The sequence below is a fragment of the Peromyscus leucopus genome, chromosome 8a (assembly GCF_004664715.2).
Source record: "Peromyscus leucopus breed LL Stock chromosome 8a, UCI_PerLeu_2.1, whole genome shotgun sequence".
Taxonomy (NCBI): Eukaryota; Metazoa; Chordata; class Mammalia; order Rodentia; family Cricetidae; genus Peromyscus; species Peromyscus leucopus.
The window spans coordinates 30,978,187-31,001,646 of NC_051085.1; the positions used below are offsets into that span (position 1 = coordinate 30,978,187).

The 23,460-nt window shown below is 45.6% G+C and overlaps 1 protein-coding gene across 4 annotated transcripts in view; it reads right to left on the bottom strand.

Moving 5' to 3' along the window:
• Sash1 (SAM and SH3 domain containing 1) overlaps positions 1 to 23,460 on the bottom strand; it is a 235,332-nt gene that overhangs the window by 54,283 nt on the left and 157,589 nt on the right. For all 4 annotated transcript variants that reach the window (XM_028861579.2, XM_028861566.2, XM_028861572.2 and 1 more), the window contains 4 exons: positions 14,769 to 14,809; positions 11,131 to 11,217; positions 8,670 to 8,782; positions 1,907 to 2,008 (listed from right to left, as the gene is read on the bottom strand). In XM_028861579.2, coding sequence (XP_028717412.1) covers positions 1,907 to 2,008; positions 8,670 to 8,782; positions 11,131 to 11,217; positions 14,769 to 14,809 — 343 coding nt within the window. The remainder of the gene's footprint in view (positions 1 to 1,906; positions 2,009 to 8,669; positions 8,783 to 11,130; positions 11,218 to 14,768; positions 14,810 to 23,460) is intronic.

Genomic DNA, 23,460 nt, shown 5'->3' on the forward strand with positions numbered 1-23,460 from the left:
AACTCTGTGTCCTTCAGCTGACGGCACCACACAAGTGTACCCTCAGATTTGGTGGCGTTTCCGCGAGAATCTCAACAGCAACTTCTGTAGAAACAGGAAAACCCACCCTAAAATTCATTCGGAATCTCAAGGGATCGCAAATCATTAAAACAATGTTTAAAAAGTAAATAAAGGGGCCAGAAAGATGACTTGAGGCTTAAGAGCACTTTCAGCTCTTGCAAATGAACCAAAATCCATTCCCAGTGCCATGTCAGGCGGCTCACAACTCCTCTAACTCCAGCTCCAGGGATCTAGCGCCCTCATCCGGCCTCCATGGGCACTGCACATGTTGATATTCTCAACACATAATTAAAAAAATAAAAATAAATAGCTTCAAAGGGGTAAATAAAATTGGAAGAATCCCATTTTACAACTTCAAAATTTAGTGCAAAGCCACAGTAATTAAAACAGCAAGATCCTAGTAAAACAACAGATCATACACGAGGTAGCCCACACAAAGATGGTTACTTAATTTTCAAAAAGGATGTCAATACCACTTAATGGTAAAATGATAGAGTTCTTGGAAAACTGGATGTCCACAAGCAGACGAGTTTTTAATTGAATGTGGGTTAAAAACTTAAGCACCAGAAGTTATAAAACCGCCAGCAGAAAAAAACAGGGGCATTATAAAAAATTTAAGCACCAAAAGCTATAAAACCGCCAGCAGAAAAAAACAGGGGGGCATCATCATCACCACCTCCACATTGCTTTTACAATGACTGCACAGCTATGACACCCACACTGTGACCAATAGAGAAAAGGTTATAACCAAATTTCAAAATTAACACCAGTATCAAAATACCATCAACATAGTATAAAAGCAACCCATGGGATGGGAGAAAACACTTAAAACCATCTATCTGATATGGATAGTTTTCTTAATGCCCGAGACCTAATAACAGCAGAGGGTTTTTTGTTATTGTTGTTGTTAAAAAAACAACAACAAAAAACAAATAAACAACAACAAAAGGTCATGAGTGCAAAAGGCTTGAATAAACATTTCCCCCAAGGACACACAGCTGGCCACCAAGCACAAGCACATGAAAAGACGTTCAACATGGATAATTATTAGGGAAATGCAAACCAGAAACACAAATGAATCACGTTTCACAGCCATTATCAAGAAATTAGGAAAAAGCATTGGTGAGAAAGAAAATTTGGAACCCCTGTACATGGCAAGCAGTAATGAAACGTGGCTCAGTGACTGTGGAAAACACACTGAAGTTGTCGGCAAGTTAAAGACAGAACTATTAGTTGTTCAGAATTTTAACTATATACTTAACTCCATAGAACTGAAAGCAGATGGGGTAGACTAATGTTTTTATCCATCAACGTTGTTCACAATAGCTGAAGGGCGGAGACAACCCAATTGTCTATCGACAGATGAGCGGGTAAAGTAAATACAGTGTGACTTGCTGTGGTAGAATACCACGTGTCTGTGGTGCTGAGATCAAACAGACACAGGACGGACCAACACAAACATGGGACAATTCCACTTTTAAGAGACACAAAATACCACGGTGGTTGCCAGGGCCTGGGAGTGGAAACGATTGCCTAATGGACGAAACGTCTGTGTGGGAAGATATGAAACATATCATCGTCCACAATGTGAACATACTTACTGAAGCCGACTTGAACACTAAAAGATGGTTAATGGGCTAGCACTGTTTGCTATGCATATTGAACCATGATACAAAAACAAAATCCAAGGAAGTCAACCTGAACAGTAGGATTCTGACTTAGCTGAGACACTACCAGGTAAGGAAGTCTATAGAAAGAGACCTCAGAAAGAAATATAAAGGTTGAACCAGCTCAGCCTAACCCTGATCGACGCGGGCAGTCAAGATGCCCAGGGACATGGACTCACGTTGCAGGTGGATGAGCCATCCAGAGTCGGATAGGAGCCATCGGGCCAGTCTGCAGGGTCCAAGGCAGCTGACTGTCGGTGCTGGGCCTCGTATTCCTTCAGCTGCAGCAAGAACAAATGAAAGACTGAAGTGGAAATAATGGCCGTGTCCTGCCCACTACACAGCAGAAATCACTGAGAACTTCCCCAAGTTGATGGTGACTAGGTGACCCAGGACTGGCCAAAGCTAAGCCTTCTAGAATCACAAGAAGTGGGTATGAAGCCCTGGCTGCAGGTTCTAAATCAGACCAGTAGACACAACAGACTCTTTGTATGCTCTTCCAAAAAGGAACTTTGATTTAACACACACACACACACACACACACACACACACACACACACACACACACACACACACACCAACACCAAAACTCATCTTTCCTGGGTGCAATCAAGTTTGAAATCAGGAACTTTCTACAGTGTATAAATCCAAAAGCATGTCCTTCCTCTCAGAGCACAGTGGAAGAGGCCAGAGATGTAACACGAATTGATAGAAGGTCTTATTAATAAAAACAAAACTGGAGCCAGGTATTGGGGTGAACGCTGAAAGATCAGAGAGTCAGAACCAGCCACAGCTAACCTCACCTCAACAACTTCTCAGATGATCCTGTTTCCTCAGACTGGAAGCCTCTGAGTCCTCATCCAGAATGAATCTCAGCTGAACTGCTGCTAAAAGCCTAGAAACTTAACCAGCTCTAGTTCCTGGTTTTCACGCCTTATATACCGTTCTGCTTTTTGCCATTACTTCCTGGGATTAAAGGCGTGAGTCACCATGCTTGGCTGTTTCCAGTGTGGCTTTGAACTCACAGAGATCCGGATGGATCTCTGCCTCCAGAAAGCTAGGATTAAAGGTGTGAGTGCCACCATTTTCTGCCCCCTATGTCTGTCTAGTGGCTGTTCTGTTCTCTGACCCCAGATAAATTTATTAGGGTACACAATATATTGGGGAAAATAACATCACCCCACAGAGACATTTGAATAATAGAGAGGGAACGCCTGAAACCAACTTTTCGAAATGCTAGGACAGGGCTGGGGATATAGCTCAAATCGTAGAGCGTTTGCCTAGCATGCATGGGTCCTGAGGTTCAATCCCCAGCATCACACAAGCTGGGTGTGGAGATGTGCGCCTGTCTTCCCAGCATAGCGATGGAGAGGCACCAGGAGGCCTCGCTTTTCTCATTCAAGGCTGGGGCATTCTATCTGCCAATCTTGTCACCTAGCAAATATGAACTGGTTTACTAGAGACCCTGGACACGGGGAGGGAATAACGAAGACAGTAAAACTTTCAGAGCTGCTGAAAGTGTAGGCTTAGAAACTCAGTTTGGGTTTGAAGGGAAAACAAATCAAACATGGAAAGGAAAGAAAATATTCTAAAAAAGGGAGCAAATACAGCAAAACCAAACAGAGGCTCTTTCAGAATGCTGTGTGCGAGGCCGGCCAGGGAGGTTTGCATACGGCACAAAGGATCTGCAATCATCTACTTCAGACACCTCGGCTGTCACTGCAGTCAAGCCTCATTGTAATTTGGGCTTCAGATCCGATTTAAGAGTTGATCAAACTATGTTCCATGAAACAGGCACGTTAAACACAGAACTAAGCCGAGGTCAAACGCTTATAATGGTCCTTGACCACTAGAGTGCTGTGGGATTCGGCAAAGTCGTCGCCCAACACACAACCTTCCTGGTGTTATTGCAAACTAGGAATGTCTCTCTTACCTATGTACATGGGAGGAGGTAGGCAGCGCTGATTAGGGAGTAAAGGCCTGGATATAGACACCAAATAGCACTGGCCGCCTGGGATGGGTGACGGAACCCTTCTGTTCCATCCCCTCCTCTCAGACCATGGGGAAGATGCCGAATCCATCTCCCAGGCTCGCTACTACAAGCACATGGACGCGGCAAAGCCCTCAGCGCACGTCTATGCAACAGTTACAACACACAGCACCGTGACTTCCACCCTGTGGCTTCAGGGAAGCGCACAGCTCACATGGCAGCATATGGCCCGAGGAGTCCGCTATGAGTGAACTCATCATTTTAATCTTTGACACATTATCAGGGACATATACACTGCCCTCATATTTATAGTATATGTACTAATACACGGGCTGATCCCTTCCATCTGGATACATGGTGTCTGAAATGCTGCAGTCTCGCTGCATGCTGGGAAGAAATGTCAGGTGGGAAGGGATTATTAGGAGACTGGCAGTTTGGTCCCGGTATCTGCTCCATTTTTATACTCAATCTTAACCCTGACCTCCAGGAGTCACTAAATACGCTTTATCTTTAACGACAAGGCAACTATAAGCTGACAAGTCTTTTGATCTCCTGAGGACTTTATTTTTGACTCACACAGATGTAGCTTAGGAGCAGACATATGTTGCCAGATGGGTAAATATGCAACCTAGTAATTAAGCGATGGCATGGGTACCAGCTTTAGTTTTAAGAATTATATTTTTAAGAAAATAGCACTGTAGAGCCGGGCAGTGGTGGCGCATGCCTTTAATCCCAGCACTCGGGAGGCAGAGGCAGGCAGATCTCTGTGAGTTCGAGGCCAGCCTGGGCTACCAAGTGAGTTCCAGGAAAGGCGCAAAGCTACACAGAGAAACCTTGTCTCAAAAAACCAAAAAAAAAAAAAAAAAGAAAAAGAAAATAGAGGACTGCAACACCATGGTTATGGGCTCTCTCACTTTCAACTAGGCAGCATCCAGACAGTTAAAGTTTCTGAGTGCTGAGTGCAGCTCCCCTGTGCTTTATGTAAACACCCCTGGACCATCTCACACATGGCCTTCTGGAAGAGCCTCTACCCAGCTTTGCTAAGTGAAATTCGCTGACTTTTCAACGGCATTTCACTTCCTTCCTTTGTCTTTGTTTCTTTCCTTAAAACTAAGAATGTATGTTTTCTATGACACAGACCCATCATAGCCTCATGATAAGATAAACAGGCTACTCTCTATCCAAGGCTTCCCGTGTGAGTCTATCTAGTCCCTATTTTATCCCAATAGTCCACTCACACATGCACAAATCGCCCAGATAAATGAATGATCCATAGCTTCCCGGTATGTCATGGGGCTTTCTAGACCATGAACTAGGGCGAGATTCAAATACCCTGACCTTAATTGCCAACAGTTAAAGCTAGAATTTGCCAATCTTGTTACTCAGAAACTGCCAATTACCTAAATCCCATAAACTTTAAACTTTTTTAGCTAATAAGATTGCCTTCCTTAACACTCAAAGCATGTATCTACCACAAAATTAGAAAATGTTTGGCATGCCATTTTCTTGGACAGAACCAGGCAGCTAATATAGAAATCATCTATTAGGCTATATTTACATCCCACATTCAAAAGGACAGTATCCTGAACTGAGAGGAGTTTTGTAAACATCACTGCCTTCAAATGCTTTAGTTGCTCACAAGAGTCTTCACATATTAGTTCCTTGTTTGTGGTTTTTTCATACTTATCTTGATTTGCTTCAGACAACTGGGTTCTTAGCAGGCTGTCGAGACGGCTCAGCACTAAGGGTGCGTACCTCCAAACCTGAGCTTGACCCTTTCAACGTGATGGAAAGAGAACTGATTCTTGGGGGTCATTCTCTGACCATGACAAGTGCCCCATGGCATGTTAAGTCCACACACATACTCACACAGAAACAAATACATACTTTTTTTTTTTTTTGGTTTTTCGAGACAGGGTTTCTCTGTGTAGCTTTGCGCCTTTTCCTGGAACTCACTTGGTAGCCCAGGCTGGCCTCGAACTCACAGAGATCCGCCTGGCTCTGCCTCCCGAGTGCTGGGATTAAAGGCGTGCGCCACCACCGCCCGGCCAAATACATACTTTTTAAAGGGGATTTTAGGGATGTGAATCACAGTTGGGTAATTTTTAGTGAGAATACACATGACAAGGTTAAATTCATATGATGGAATTGTGGTGGACCAAAACATCCCAACTTGAACACAGACAAAAATTTTCCCCATCCCAACAACATCCAGCTCCAAATGGCAAGTTGGCAACCTCCTCTCTCCAGAGCTGTCCTTTTCATTATGACTTCGGATTCAAATCCCCAGGTTCTCTCTCTCTGAATCCTTGATTGACAGAGGAAGGCACATCCACCAAGGTTAAACCCTGTGACAATATGAGGCATTTGGGTATTCTTATCATGGTCTCTATAGGAGGTCTGCCTTTGCCATTCTTGTATACACTGGTCCCAGCTAAAAGGAAGCAAATCCCCTCTGCAAAGTTTCTTATATTCTCTAATTTTCTTGTTTTGTCTCTGGAGAAAAAAAAAAATCCCACTTAGGCATTAAAACTGGAGGATACTGAGAAGAGCAATCGAGCATCCATCTCTGCTTATCATCGTCTGTCAGAGGGTACCCAGTCTTGCACGCAGATAGCGCAGAGTGTAGATAATGTCGCCATCATTTTCCTCCGGGCCATCTGCATTTCTGGACTGCTTAATGGACAATATTCTTGATGCCTCAGTGATCTCTAGAGCTGCACCTGAGACTGGGCAAAGGCCACCAAGCCAGCAGCAGCCAAGCTGCAGGCTCATATTCTCTTGCCTGTGGCTAGGCCACCATCTCCTTAGGCTGTCTTCTAATTTCAGCTAGCTGCTAAAATTAGCTCATTTTTTTTTCTCCACTTCTTCTCCAAGTTCAAGAGTACTCCTTTCTTTTCTGACTGTCTATATTGGACTATACGGAGGCACTTATAAATGTTTTCCTTGCTCCAAGAAAACAAGTAAACCTCATCTCATGCCAAACATGAGTGCTGTGAAATGGCCTCGGACATCTGCATTCAGACGATGAACACTGCTATTTGAACACGGTGCAGCCTCACCACTCACGAGGAGACAAGGAAACCACCCGCTCACCACAAGTAAACTACATCTATATATATGTGGACTCTTCTTACGTGCATTTTCTAGGACTTATGGTAAACTTTTCCCCAATGCTGAGGCACACACAAGGGTTTGAACCAGGGAGAAAATGCTTGGGGATTTTGACACTCAAGGCCCTGGGCTAAGAAGGAAGGTGCAGGTTATTTGAGTGAGGCACAGACAAGATTGTCACCCATCACCTACCCCAACACCCACATGCTTTTCTGCAGTAAGCCAAGGCACTCTGTTCCTCCACTATCATGAACTTCAGGATGTTGGGGATGTTGAAGGCCAAGGTCACTACGGCAATCCTCCAAGTCCATGAAGAAAAGTCAGTGGTTGTTGCAAAATTGCCTAGGCCTCCAAGTTTCCTTCCAAAGTTAATCTCACTTCTCTCCCTCATGTGGCTTGCTCTTTCCTTTCTCCGTCCCTCCCTCCCTCCTTCCCTTCCTTCCTTCCTTTCTTCCTCCCTCCCTCTCTCTCTTCAGCAATCGTCAGTGTTAACTGTCAATTTACAGGACAGAGCATCATCCAGGAGATGGACCCCTGGGCATGCCTACGGGTGATTATCTTAAATACATTAATGATGTTGGAAGGAGACCTAGAGGGGTTACTCAATAGTTAAGAACACTTGTTGGTCTCTCAGAGGGCCTGAGTTTGATTCCCAGCACTCACATCAGGTGGCTTATAACCACATGTAACTCCAGCTCCAGGAGATGCAACTCCATCTTCTGGCTATCACGTATACACATGGCAATATACTCATGGAGACACATATGCATAAATAATAAAAACGAAAATAAAATATTTTAAGAAGAAGAATGTGGGAAGGCTCATCATAACTGTGGAACCACCTCATAGGCAGGAGACCCTGGATGCTATAATATACAGAAAGAAGCTTAAATGTAGGTGCCACTATCCCACAGGCTTGGGTCCCAGAAAAAAATAAAATGGAGAAAGTGAGCTAACCAGCACAAACGTTCATTGCTGTCTCACGCCTGACTATGGATGCAATGTGACTTCTGTGGAATAACCCTTCTGTACACTGTAAAAATGTGTTGCTCTCATTGTTAATAAAACACTGATTGGCTGATAGCTAGGCAGGATTTTCAGGGCAGAGAGAATGCTGGGAAGAAAGAGAGTAGAGTCTGAGGAGTCTCAAGAGATGCAGAGAGAAGCAAGATGAACGTGTTGAAAGAAGGTACCGACAGGCGGCAGAGGGTAAATAAGAAATACGGTGTTAATTTAAAATGTGAGAGTTAGCTAGTAACAAGCCTGAGCTATCAATCAAGCATTTGTAATTAATATTAAGTCTCCCTGTCAGTCATTTGGGAGAGGCTGCTGAGACCTACATGTGACCATTCTCTTCAAGCTTCCACCACCACGGCCACACACCCCTTTCCACTGCTGGCATGATGAACTGGACTCTGGAATTGTGAGCCAAATTAAACCATTCTTTAAGCTAGTCTTGCCAAGTAACGTGTCACCAATACAGATGCTTTATTATACAGGGTAGAAAGCTTGTATCAAGCAAACAGAATGCAATAAATACCTTGTTAGATTAATTTGATAAAGTAGATACCTGATGACCACTAAAATACCATCAAAATATTCCTTTGGGGGTTGAGGATATGGTTGGTGGTAGAACAGTCCCAAAACATGCATGAGATTTTGATGCCTGATAACAGATATATACAGAGGCACACATGCACACACCACACACCACACACCACACACACACACACACACACACACACACACACACACTCCTATCACCTCTGATGCCCCCAAGCATTTTTTTTTTTTGCAGCTGGTGCTCACAGGTGTACACTAAACGTCCACACTCTTACCCTAGCAAGCGCTTCTTCAATGGTGATCATTTTCTCTTTCACCATCATCATGAGCTGAATGCGCTCCTCGTCGCTCATCGTTATCTCACTTGCCACATAGCCCACGTCTTCTCCTGGGGAATCAAAGACAGATACATGCAAATGAGGGATGAAGAAGAAGCAGGCCTTGAGCCCGGAGGCCCCTCACCTCGGGTGAGGGAGGGACTTTCCTCAGGTGCACTGTCTACCTTGCGTGCTATGGAGGGAATCGAGGGATGCGAGATCAAGCTGCTTCTCTGGAAGCCCAGCGCTCGTCTCTTCGGGAAGTGTGTTCTAAGAACATGTAGGAGTTACCACAGAAGCAAGTCCTTCAAAATGACCAGAACTTGAGACAGGTCTTCTAGCCATGGGATGAAGTCCACAAGGCATTTCTTGCTATAGGTAAGCCAGGAATCTCATTGAAACACCCAACTTGATCAGACAAGCCTTCCAAGACTTCTTTGGGTTGGGCATTCTCTGTACTTTACCATGTGCAATACGGATGACGAGAACATACATTTGTGTGAGAGCACCCTCTATGTGACAGGAGGTCAAGCCACAGAACCAAGCCTGCTGAGTTATCTGGCCTACCTCTGAGTTATTGAGTTATCCCCTACAGGATCGACACATAAATAAAGCCACATGCCAAGCATGTCAACCTCATGGAAGACAGGCACGACAGCTATTTAGATCTGGAAGTACAGCAGTCACATGGGTCTGCAGAGAGTGAGAGGCCGCCACCATCTAAGTTAGGAGCTGAGGGCCACCAGAACTACACAGGAAATGACTTCCCCCATCGACTCCTTCTAAAGTCTCTTCCCACAAAGCAAACCATGCCTTCCCTCTTACTTGAGCTCCACTGGACAGTTGTATCTTAGGTCAGCATATGGGAAAGGACTCAGTGACAGCAGGCTAACACACACAGCAGGAGGAAGCCACATGTCGGCCCTGTTCTCTCTCCTCTGCCCGTCTTCCTCTGACATACTATGGTGGCTTCTGGTATCATCAGGACCTCAGCCAGGGCTTAATGTCCCCTTGGTGAGCAGGGACAGGACCAAGGAGGCTATCTGAAAGCTCATGGGACACCACAGTAGAGGAACCTAGCTTGGGATTTGTGCTCCCCATGCTTTTGTATCTCATTTCTATTTTGTAACCAATCGGTTCAGCGTACCCCTGAAGTCCCTACTGACACTCATGGAGAAACGGAAGGGTGGGCTGTATGTGGAAAGAAGCCTGCTGGGTTGATTCATTTTACTATCTGTGTTGAATGTCACAGAGCTGGCTGGGTGTTTCACAAAGCCATGTGAACAGGTGAACTACCAACTACTCTCTCTCCCTTACTCTTCCTCTCTCTCTCCCTCTCCAGACTCTAAGACTTATTTTTATTAATGTCTATATGTATGTTTCTGTATAAGTGAATGCCACATGTGGGTGGGTGCTCATGGAAGCCAGCAAAGATCCCCGGAGCTGAAGTAGCATACAACGTGAGCTGACTGGCATGAGCTCCTGGGAGCCACACTCCGGTCCTTTGGAAGAGCAGCAAGTGTTCCTATCCACTGGGCCCTCTCTCCAGGCCCTGCCTTCTCTCCTCGAAGCTTTCTAAGTGAGGCAGATGATTCCAGATCTCTACCGAAAGGGAAAGCTGGGAGGAATAAGGAACTACTCCCTCAAAGCGGGACACCTAAGAAAAGTCGCCACATGAGAGCTGTCGGGAAAATCAGGTGTGCAGCCGAGGAAGCTAACGCCCAGGGCCAAGTTTCTTGTGTCTGGGTGGGAGTATCAGTGGTAGACAGTGGAACACATTCATTTACTGATAACCCCGTTCAGTCAGGCAGGAATGTGGAAGTAGATGTGTCCTGGTTTCCTCTGTGAATACTGGGGGGGGACGTAAATTACATAACCCGGCCTCCAGGGAATGACATATTTATTTGCTATCTAAACAAAAACAAAGGCAAGGCCTGGAGAAAAGGGCAGAGCTCCCTTCAGAGAGCAGCCGGGTAAATTCTCATGATGTCAGATCCAGACAGGGTTTCCAGGGGCAACAACCCCATAACTGTCCCTTGCCACAGAGCAAAAAGTTGAGAAGAATGTAAAGGCACCGGAGGGTCCAAAACTAACAAACGCGAAGATTCCCTTGACCTTTTGAGCTCGGTGCTTGGCGAGCTTAAGAGACCAGCAGGGAGGCTGGTGTGAGGGGGGAGCCTGCGGACTTGGTCCCTGCTGTCAGGGGACCCCCAGCTCCTCCAACTTTGTCCTCTCCCAGTTCAAGAAACCCATGGGGTCAACATCCTGAAGTCATGGAAGGAATGTCGGAAAAGTTGACTCTTCGGCAGGCGCACGCCATGAGTTTTTCCTAAACTGTAGAATCCATTTAAATCGGGGTCGGGGCTTCTGGGTATCATGAAGCCACAAGGACCCACTGTCCGCGGTCACTTCACCGTACCTTTTGAAGTCTGCCTCATGATGCCTTTCTGGTTCTTTCGAAAATTCTGCCAGAAGTATTTATTTTTCTTCTTCCAATCTCCTTTTCCTTTAAGAAAGAAATGAAGAGGGGAGGGAGGGAGGGAGGGAGGGAGGGAGGGAGGAAGGGAGGGAGGAGGGAGGGAGGGAGAGAGAGAGAGAGAGAGAGAGAGAGAGAGAGAGAGAGAGAGAGAGGCACACGCAATAAATTCACTGATAACAAAAGCAGTCTCTTTCTCACAATGCCGAAGCTTGAACGAATACTCTGACTCCACAAAAAGACAGTTTTTCAGTTTGTGAAAGACTGTGAAATAGCTATAAAGTTGTTTAAAAGAAATGCAAATTTGTTGGGGGGGGGGACCAATAGGGTTAAGAAAAGAAATACGGGGCACATCAAAAGAGCAGGCCGAGCGCGTGCTCTGGTCTCCGCTTGGATGTCTGTTCAGCCAGTGCGCCTCACTCTGCCTCGCCCTGTGGCGCATTCTCTCCCTTCGGCTGCGGCCACAATTATTTCCACCTTGCTACAAATAGAGGGCTCGCAGGGGTTCGCTTTGTTTTCTTCCCGCTGTGCACCCGCCCTTGCCTTATTTCTCTTACTCCCAACGTAACGAAGAAAACACAGAGGCTGCTACGCCCTGGTGTGCACAGACCGACTAGCCCGGTTCACTGTGGTGTTTGGTGACATGGGTCTGTAGCACAGTTGAGGCATGAGTGCCGTCTCGCTAATGTTTAGGCTTCTTGGGGACCAACCTACTGATTAACAAGGTCATAAAGACCAAAACAAACAAACAAACAAACAAACAACCAGAGGTCGGTCCTGCTATGACATCTATCTCAGTCTCCTTTTAACGTCCCACTCATCTCCGACTAGGATTGGATGATTCACCAGTGAAACCAAATTTGCCAATAATAGACATTTAAAAAAAAGAATCCTAGGGTTCTAGTAGCTGATAATACAAACATCTTTTTAAATGTAAACAGGCTGGGAGATGTAGCTCAGTCAGTGAAGAGATTGTTTCACAAGCATGAGAAGCCAAGTATAACCTCCCAGAACCCACGATAGTGAAGCTAGGTATGGTGGCACAAACTTATAACCCCAGCACTGGGCAGGAAGAAACAAGCAGGTCCTTGAGGCTTGTGGGCCAGCTATCCTAGTGATTAGGTGTGTTTGGGGCCAATGAGAGACTCTTCTCTCAAACATTAGGTGGATGACTCCTGAGGAAGCCAAGGCTGTCTATATCATGTGTGCACACACGCATGCACGTACGCACGCACATGCACATGCACATCAAAACTTGCAAAAGACAAGCATAAGGGAGGAGAGCCAGTGAATGGAAGGCAGTTCTTGATTCTTTAAAAAGAAAAGGCAGCAGCAGCAATGGCTGCCACTGGGCTGATGTGGCACACCCAGAGCAACAGGCCTGTCTCCATTTGGTGGCTGTCTGGTCGCCCTGTGGCCACTGGAAACAAGGCCGAGCAAAGCGGTGGCTTCCACAGTCTAGACCGGTGGTGCCAAGCAATGATGCATGGAGTAGCCATGTGGGAACTCCATCTCTGGTGCTCCCAAGCTAGCAAGGGTGTCATTTGTCAAAACAGGATGTCCTCATTTAAATGCCGACAGCCCTGGAGGCCTGGGGATGAAACCCAAGCCCTTCTGCCTTCCATTTCCTAGGTCCTCAAGGCTAGTTTCATGGGGTCTGCTGCCTGTGAGTGAACCTGGAAAAGCAGACATCAGTCATGAAGGGTGAAAGCAGACTGCGTATCAATCATTTGGCTTCTTAAGGCAGTGTTTGAGACCATAATGCATTTCTCTGCCTATAAGCTGTGTGCCTTTCCTTCTCACATACCGTGTATGTAACGGAGACAAAAAAGATAGCTAATATCTCTTCACCACTTATCCAAGCACTTGGCTATTTAACAGCCTAGCTCATTTCATCTTATTCAGGCTCCTCCTCTTCCTTTTTTAATAGTACCATGCTGTGGGATGATTTGTATGTCCTGTGGGAGCCCTTCTTGGGTTCTTTGTGGCATTACCCAGCATGTCCGCATAGAGGATGATTAGGACCATGGGCCTGAGTGCAGGTGTTTGAGATGGTCTGCACTTGGCTGTGCTGGGGGATGGTCTGTATGTCAAGTTGTTCTGATTGGTTAATAAATAAAACCTGATCGGCTGTGGCTAGGCAGGAAAGATAGGCAGGACTAGCAGAGAGGAGAAATAAAAGGGACAGAAAGGCAGAAGGAGACGCTGCAGCCGCCGCAATGACCAGAGACGCTGCAGCCGCCGCCATGACCAGAGACACTGCAGCTGCCGCCATGACAAGAAGCATGTGAAGGTGCCGGTAAGCCACCAGCCACGTGGCGAGGCATAGATAAAAAGAAATGGTTAATTTAAGGTAAAGGAACAGTTAGCAAGAAGCCTGCCACGGCCATACAGTTTGAAAGCAATATAAAAGTGTCTGTGTTTACTTGGTTGGGTCTGAGCGGCTGTGGGACTGGCGGGTGACAGAGATTTGTCCTGAATGTGGGCAAGGCGGAAAAAACTCTCAAGCTACAGTACCAGGGTCTTACCGCGTATCTCAGGCTGGCTTTGAACTCTCTATCTTCCTACCATGTGCTGAGCTTACACTTACATCCTACCATGCCCACCAATGGAGTCTGTTTTCATTCCACGAAGGAGGTGAGATAAAGCAAGGCCTGGAGAGGCAGGTGTCTTCCCAAGGTTACAGTAGCGCAAGGGTGGCATTCATGATTCAAATCTTGGCAGCCGGATTGGAGAGCCTATGACCCATCCACCCTTTGCTATATCAAGAATAGATCTTATTGTAATCAAGGATATATAAAAAAATCATGCCTTGAATGCACGTTATTTAAACATTCCAAAATTGAAGAGTTTATCTGAGGGCATGATCAGCGACACAAACTTAAGGAATTTTCTGATAGTGTAATCTGTTTATAACAGAGAAAAATTATCAGCCATAAAGATCCAGCAAAGAGGCTTGGTCAGTGGGCTTATGGCACAGTCAATAACAGTAAACCTCTTACTGTTCAGGATATTTAGCAAGCGGAAATACTCAAACTGTCCCATTTTGAAGACCTGTAAAACAGTATGTAGACTGTGATGCCACCTGTATTTTCAAAAGAACAATTCCTAATGGCAAAAAAAGATTAGAAAATCTCACATCGAATACCAGGGCTAGAGACGTTCTAAAATATGTACAGCTGAGCTGGATCCCAGCACCCACAATAAAAAGCAGGGCACAGTGGTATGTATCTACAACCCTAATGCCAAGGGAGGCAGATGGGCAGGTTTCCCCAGAGTTTGCTGGCCCGCTGGTCTAGCTGAACTGGTGGAGTTCCGGGTTCAGTGAGAGACTGTTCAAAACGTAAGGTGGAGAGTGACTGAGGAATACCCAATGTGGACCTCATCCTACATGCATATGTGCACATACACGGACACACACAAACACACACACAGACACACAATGTTCACAGTGTTTGTTTCTGAATGGACAGATTTTTATGTGTGTGAGGTCTATAGCTTTACATGTCTATATATCTTCTATAAATTATGAAAAGAAAACAATCCAATTAAATATTTAAATCAAAGGCAGTGGTACTAACCTACACAGCCGTCTTCCGAGTTTGATTTATGAAGAGGGTACCTAGAAAAGAAAACAAAATGTATATATATATATTGCCAGAGGGCCTTGGTTTTATGGAATTTTCACTGACAATCTTGCTAACCAGCTGGATCCCGGACCAACAGTGTTTATTGGAGCCTGGGGAATTTCTACAGTGGGTCTTTTTGTACCTATCTGCTGAGTTCTTGGAAAATGGGTACCATTTGTCAATATTGATTAATGAACCAGTCTAGGACAGGATCTATATTTAAAAAAGAATGTGGGCTTTCACTAGAGGCTGCTGAAGGATCTTGCATGTCTGTGAACTAATCACTAGCTGACTTCCTGCCACCTTGAATTTTATAGGGTAAGTGGAAAAGAAAAAGTTGAGAATGAACATATCAACTCCACAGCACAAAGGCTGCTTGGGCCAGCAAGCAAGGTGCATGGGCAGATGGAGAAAAGACCAGGGTAGGCTGTGGAGGTGGCAAAGGCAGTCAAAAGGAGACCAGATGCCCAAGTGGAGGGGTAGCCACTATGGAGCTCTGGTAGTTGGTGATAGCAACTGGCAAGGTTGACAGTTGGTCTTTCCAGATCTTATGAGGTTCAAAATCAAGCCAGAAATCTGTTATTTTTATTTGTGTGAGAGCTTCACATGTTTAAGTCATGGCAAATTTTTCTTAAGATGGATCCAAGTTAATCACAGTTAATGTGTCTGCTTCACATCTCGTCTGTCAGCGAGTGACAGCTGAGCCTCGTGAGCCCAAGGAACATGGGATGTGAGCCACAGCCTAAAACCAGAGAGTGAGCTGGTCCTCTAGACAGCACTTAGTCAGCACCAACTTCAAGCACGAAGGCAGGGAAAGCAAAGGATATTAAATATTAACATCAAAAGGGGTGGAGAGATGAGTAGAGATCAGATCAAAATTCTCACTTGCTGGGTACAAACTCTAGAGGACAAAGTTGGTGTCCTTAGGCACAGGCATGCCAAAGGGGAAAACAGGAAGAGCCTGTGTCAGAACAGAGGTTGGGTACTTAGAGAATTCACATCCAAATCATCTCGCTAAGTTCACTACCAGAGAGGAAGATAAGAAGATGCCTGGCTAAACGCTGTAGCTACTACCTGGATGCTTAGAAAAGCCAGTTGTGAGGTAAGGTATTGAGAGAGAACACTGAAAACCGTCAGGGGACAAGTGAAGGACCTCCAAACACCTGACGGAGACCTTGCAGGTAAAGGGACCTCAAGAACTTAAGGTGCAGAAGAGGGCACAGGGCCCCCGAGGATTGAGCCGCTACGTAGATGTACAGGCATTGATGCTGACTGGCGTCGGATGGGTACCCAGACCCAGCAAGCGACGTAACATTCCACATCCGAGAGTCGAGAACTACTTCGGACTGGCAGGAAGCCCTGGAAGAGCTCCATGATAAACTAGAAAAGGTACTAAAAACAGACGCAGGAGAAACCATTGCAGAGGTCAAGAGCTGAAATACGACTCATCTTCCTTTCTACCACACTGCAGACATGTGTGCGCACACACAAACACACCCACACACACCCACAGTGAGGAAACCGACCTGATCACCAAACTACACTCCCCTCCCCGCCCCCCAAAAAATCCAGAATCTACTCTTTTTTGTCCTCCTACCCATGGCAAAAATAAAAGAGCTTCAACTCATGTCTACTTGAAAGGCTTTCAAGTGGTGGCCATTTTAAGCGTTAGACACATTCAGCCAATCTAGATCTTGCAATATTACATGTAAGGGACGAGAGCATACAGTATGAAGAAATGAGCCTATTGTTAGGGAGGGGGTGGATATGAGCAAGGAGGCACACAGGGACAGAGCCATAGCTCAGTTGGTAGAGTGCCTGTCTAGTGCGCAAAGCCAGGTTTGACCCCATCACTGAAGAATGCCGAAGACAGTCAGTCGGTGTTCTTTTGTAATGTTAGTACTGGGGAGGTGAAGGTCTCTGCTGCACAGAGAGTTCAAGGCCAGTGTGGAACAGATAAGATCCTGTCTCAAACAAGCAAAGGAGGAGGCACGCAAAGACAGAAGTGGGGTGTGGTTGGCCTGGATTGGACTGCGGGAGTCCAGGGAGATTACTAAAGCCACTCTAGATACATCTGTGAAAGTCCCCATAGATAATTAACTAAGGGAGAAAGGCTCACCCACCTGAATACGGATGGCACCATCAAATAGGCTGAAGCCTAGACTAGACAGGCTATAAAAAGGGAAGGAGGAAGTCTTGATGGGCCAGGCATTCTTCTCCACTTACCAGACACTGTAATGAACACTGTTCACCTCATACCACCTGCTCTCTAGACCATGATATCCTCCTACCTTGCCTCAGGTCCAAAGCAAGCAAAACCAGGAGCCCAGGCAGATCCTCTCTAAGTTGTTTGCTCTCTGGTCTTTGTCACAATGATGGAAAGTTGACTATCATGGAGGGGGGTGGGAGGGTAGAGCTGGGTACTATATGCTCATGGCCACAGGTGAATTGTGAGACCAGCAAATACTGTCAAGAGTGAGCCCTGAGCTAGCTGGCTGGAGAGGAAGGCAGGGAATCTTTCAACAGAGGTCATCTTTGAGCTGTTCTCGAATAAGACAAATGTTCCTGTGTTGCATTTTTAACTCAAAGACATAGTAGCATACGCCCACCCACGTGCTTCAACTGTCCTTCACCTACCAGTTCTAAGAGCCACTAAAAGTGGAGGGGACAACACACTATTTCACACTTACTGAGAGCACTAGGAAGGTATGGACCCATTGCTAAGAATCAAGTGTATGAAATATTCCCAGCACTGGATAAAACCAGCTACCGACATGGTCAGAGCTTTGTAACAATTCTTCCTTACATCTAAAGAAATGTTTTCTCAAGAAAATGGTCTGCAGAAATAGTTGTCCTCTGATGACTGAGAGTGATATATCTTAATGGATTAAATGACTTTTTATATTCCAATTTTATAGGAAGCTATGGTCCCCACAAGGGGAGGCAGCAGTCTCTTGCTCCATGGCCACTTGGCAGTCACCAGGGATCACACCGGGTAGCCTGGTGTGGCCCTGTTTTCTTTTGAATGTATGCCTTGCCCTCTCTGGATAGAATGAAGATAAACCATTTCAATCCTATCTTTGAGAAATGTAAAGGTTCCTTTCCATCCCAAAGCCATCTTTTCATACTTCCAGGCAAATGGAAATGTTTGGTGCTATAAAAATGCTTCCAAACTTGCCATTTCGGGAGAAGGCACCTTCTCACTGCCACCTAGACATTATAAACCTTTGTAATCATAGGTTCCTCCCCCAAACACAGACTTAGCTCCTTTTGTTATTTTCATTCACTCTCTTCAAATCATCACACGTTGGGTATTTTACCCTCACATTTGACAGCACCCACGTTTCTTGCATTTCCCCCAGATCACCAGAAGATGGCACTGTAGATTCTTTGTTCAATTGTGATCCAGCGTGTGGAATTTTTGTTTGTAAATTTTCACAAGTTTACAACACTCAGACTGGTCAAAGCCAGTGTCTCCTAAGTGTGAGGCTCCTCAGATCACCACCTCTCCAAAGAGAAAAGTGACATTGTGCGAATCTGGACAGAGTGAATTGTACCTGCAGAGCCTGGCAGAGGAGGAATACAAAATGCCACATTTTTCCCCTCGATTTGAGACCACCTCTAACATCCATCCTGTAGGACCTGAATTAGCCATGTAACCAAGTTCAAGTCTGGATGAAAGCAGGCAGAAGAGTCATTTATTGGCCCCATGGTGGAAGAAATGAACTCTCTGAAGTCAGCTCCAAAGAGGCTGCACCTCCAATCACAACCTCCTTCCGACCCCATACAGTGTGCCTGAGAGTGGAAGATCTAGAAGGTGGTTTGTGGGCCCGTGGGCAACATCGGTTTCACTGATAAAGGAGCAGAAGGAATGGGGACCAGGAAGCAACACTTAGCACTCTGTTGCACTCTGAAAGTATTACACCCAAAGACTCAAGAGCTCTTGGGGTGGGATTTCTTGTTCAGAGCTCAAGAGGTCCTGGGTTCAAATCCTGTACAAGTCTGTCTTATTTTTTCCAGAACTAGAGTGAACATCTTTTCTTCAGTAACTACAGTTAAGACCTCCATATTGCTGACATGTGAACATTTCTCCCTAAGGTCCCTAAACCACTTAAGCAGTTTCTAAAGACAAAATTCATCTACGAGTATTCCGAAATTAAGGAATTATTGGACTAAAAAAAAGAAAAAACACCGAATTTAAGGTAATGTATCCTGAGAACTTGGCCAACGTCATTCCTTTGTTCATTCAGTTTCAACCTCCCATTCTTGCTTCCAACTTATGCAGATCCCAGTGAGCCAGGCATTCTCTGAGGCACAGGGAACATTTGCTAAAGGATACAGGTGAGGCTTTGCCAATGGGAGCTAGGGGAGAGGGGCAGGAATAGCTGCTGAGTCAGAGAGGGAGGAACATGGCCGGGAGCACTGAGACCTCCCTGAAGATGTACCCTTCGGTAGAGCCACAGCTCTGTGGCGTTCACGCCCCTGTGGTGGGGAAAAACACAGGGTGAAAGCTAGAGTGGAAGCACACGCATCTGTCTATGGGGGTGCCTAAGCCTTCCATGTAGATATGAAAGGAAAAGTGGGGTGCGTGGGGCCAGTGGCATCGGGGGTGCCTTCTAAGCCTTCTGAGTAGATATAAAAGGAAAAGTGGGGTGCATGAGGTTAGAGCTGCACACCAAAGTCACTCACATTATAAGGAGTCCGGGACAGCATAACACAACACAGAGAGGCATTTTGGAGGCTTGAGTCCTGATGTTTTTAGGGATCAGAAAGGTGAGGCCAGGCGGTGACACATGGAGAAGTTGCCCAAAGAGAGAAGGCACGAGGAGTAGATGTCCCCTTTTCTAACCGGAATAATACTCGTCAAGTTTTACAGATATATCGCTGCCTCAGATTCAGTACGCAGGCTGTACATAGGCTGTCGATTTTCTATGGCGTTTCCAGCATTGGAAGAGGTATCCTCGTTAAACCACCCAGTGGGAGGAGGAAGAGACACAGATCAAAATGTATTCTCCAAGCCTCTGTAGACTCCCACCTCCCAAATCAAGACTGCAGTGTAGACATATCCAAGCACAGAATGTGTTTGTCACCTGAAATCTCAGGGAAGGAGGGCACAGAACTGCCCTGTGAGACTCCCAAGTCCAGTGCCTCCCAACATCTCATCCCCTTCACCTCTCTTTCCTGTTCACACAGCACTAGCCTAACCCACACCTACACGCACCGCCCTTTTCTATTTCCTGAGAGATGGTCTGCAAGGGCACGTGGGCATCTGCTGGCCCTGCTCGGTCATCACGAACAGACCACTCCTCAGAAGAACTTGTGATGTTATGTTTCCCAGCCCAGATCTGAATGAAGTCTAAGGATAGATACATGAGGACACTCGAGGAGCTGGCTGCAACACCTTCCAGTCTGCTGATGGAAGGAAGCAAGGAGATAAACAATGTGACTCCGAATCATTCCTTCTTGTAGTCATTCAAATATTCTAAGGTGCACCCAGGTAAGCACAACTCTAGCTCCTTTTCACAGGCCAAGACCAGCAAAGCACAATAAATACCTACACCCAAATGAAGTCCTGAACTATATACACCACGTCAGGGTTCCCATGGGTGTCCCAGAATTTTCACTGTAACTAAACAAACAAACACACGTGCACGCACACACACAAATGCAGTTATAACCTAATTTATAAGCAGTAACATATGTTATACATTACTAAAAGCCGGGACTTACAGGGATTTTATGGCTCCATAATCTTAAATCTCGGGATATAAAACTTCGGCGCTAGTTTTCTCCCTGCTGAATTTTGAATCAGGGCTCTCGCTGTGTCTGCCATTACCCGGCGTTATCCCAGGCTACCCTAGAGTCCCCAAAGCTAGCCACCTTCTCTGGAAGTAGAAAAAGGGCATGCCTGTGCTATAAGGAGGGAAGGTTGGGGGCCTTGGCTAGGTGTGACAGCTCATGGCTGCAATCCCAGCACTGGAGAGGCCGAGGCAGTAATATGGCTGTGGGTTCTAGGCTAGCCTGGGCTACAAACTCGACTCTGCCTCAAAAACAGCTCACAAATCTTACAGAAATCAATTTCCTTTTTCATGAGCTATGTAAGTATAATTTATATTGTGCTTGGTAATGTATATGTATTAGATATGTATGAGGGTTTTAAATGTTTTTATTCATCCTTTGAGAATTTATACAATATTTTGCCATATTCTTTCCCCTCCCACAAATCCTCCTGAGCATGGGGCTTGCATTGGAGTGTGCTTGATAAATATACCTACCCAATACCAGTCTGTTGGGGGGGGAATGGATTTTTTCTTCCCCTCTCCCAGTAGTTGTCCATAACTAACAGCGTTTTGGCTAGGGTGGAACTTTGTGTCCACTTCTGTATGGAGGTTTTCTGAGACAGGACCTTGTGGCTGACTTCTAACTTGACACGTAGCTGAAGATTAACCTTGAATTTCTCATTTTTCTGCCTCTATCTCCCAAGTGCTGGTATGATAGGATTGTGCCACCCGCCCTATTTCATGCGAGGTAAACAATCTGAGTCATATCCCCAGCCTGATGAATATTGTCCTAAGATACCAAATATATTTTTCATCTCATGAACATCTTCTCTCTACTTAGTAGAAATAAATATGGGATAACATTCAGGTACTGCCATCTACCACCTGCCATAAAGACTCAAGATGTTCCCCATCCCCAGCTTCGGGGACAGGACCTTCGGGGGCAGGTTCTGAGCATAAGGGCGGGCTCACTCTCAGGGTGTGTAAAAGACAAAGGCCAGCACCCCCTAGTGCTGAGTCCTACATATAACTCTTTTGCTGTAGTCCAAACCCGATCCTTCCTAGGGGAAAGGCTGGACTTCATACACAATTTCACCTACTTTGCCTGACAGTGATTCTCATCCAGTCTTACAGCTCCATACATACCGAGTGCAAACAGCAACACTCGTCACATTTTATCAAGCCCGTCAAAACACTCTCTTATCCAGACCTTTTTCTTTCATCTCGGGGTCTTCTCTCAGCTTGTAATTTCTTCTTGTTGTCCTTAGCTTGTCTTGTTGGCTTTTTGTTTTTGCTCTGTCCAGGGCAACATCTCACAGGGTAGTCCATGCTAACTTTAAAACTTACAATGTAGCCCAGGCTAGTCTCAAACTCCCAGCAATTTTCAGGCCTCAGCTTTCCTGATGGCTGGGGGTGGGGACATGTGCCACCATGCTCAGCTTTGGCCTGTACTTTCCAGCTTGACAAGGTCACCTCCACAAATGATTAAGGCAGGTGTGCATAGTGGGATATCCAAGGTAACAGCCCAGCCCAGGGTAATAGTCACACACGATGAAGTCAGGCAGATTTGGAAAGAGACAGAAGCCGCCTCACATTTATGCCTTGATGCTGCTGGATGAAGAAGCAGCAATAATGAAAATGGTCCATACCTTACTAGGCTGCTGGGACAGTATGCGACTAGATGATTGGAAACACCTTACATGGTGCCTGGTACCAGGGAAGATCTTGTGCACAATACCTACATAAATAGGAGGCGGCAGACTGGAACCCGCAGGCTGCTCTACAGAACCAACCATCATGGCTTCAGCACACGATGCCCTCACACCTCCCCTAGGCTAGATTAAGACATTTCCAGCCACTGATTGGCTCTGTAATAACTGTTTCATGTCAACTTCTCGCCAGCATTTTGATACAGCTATTTCTTCTTCTCATTTCATAAAAGCTACTGATTATTAGAACCCGACAAAACAGACACTTGGTGTTGGACCATGATAAACACATCTCAAATGTTCTTTATCTGGTTTATTTCTTGCATAATATTTCCATTTGTTTATATCTTATTGTCAAGAAATGGTTCACTGGGTAGGACTGCTTGCTTGATCTTCACAGGTCCAGAGGTCAATCCCTAACAAACAGAGGTCAGTCTGCTCACAACCACCTGAAACTCTAGCTCCAGGAGAACCCACACCTACTTCTGGCCTCTACGGCATCAACGTGTGTGTGTGTGTGTGTGTGTGTGTGTGTGTGTGTGTGTGTGTGTGTGTCTAAAATTTAGAGAATTTTTTAAAAAGTCTTTATATCCTAATGTCTCTGTAAGGCAGTATTTAGCTTGGTAAGGCATAGTATACACTAATTTTTTTTTTAATTAATGATGAGCAGCTATTTCGCTATGGACACATAAATGACTTAAGTTCATCAATTATGTCACCTTAACTTTCTAAAAGCAACGAGGGGCTTTTCAAGTTGATGAAGTATAGATGCTGTTCCCCAGACAATGCTACCACTTCATCTTTAATTCTGCTATGGACAGGTCTGTGACGGTTGTCACAGCTGCCAACCTGACACAACCTAAAATCACCTGGGAAAAGAGTCTCAGTGAGGGATTGCCTGCCTCAGATTGACCTGTGTGCATGCCTGTGGGGACTGTCTTGAATACATGTGAATTGATGTGTGAAGACAGCCCACTGTGAGTGGCACCATTCCCTAGGCAGGGAGCCTTAGACTGTATAAGAATAAAGAAAGCTAGCTCTATACAAGCATGAATGAATTTATTCTCCCTTTACTCTTGGATGGGGTGTTGACTAATTGCTTTGAGTTTCAACGTTGGCTTTCCTGCAATGATTGACAGCAACCGGGAATAATAA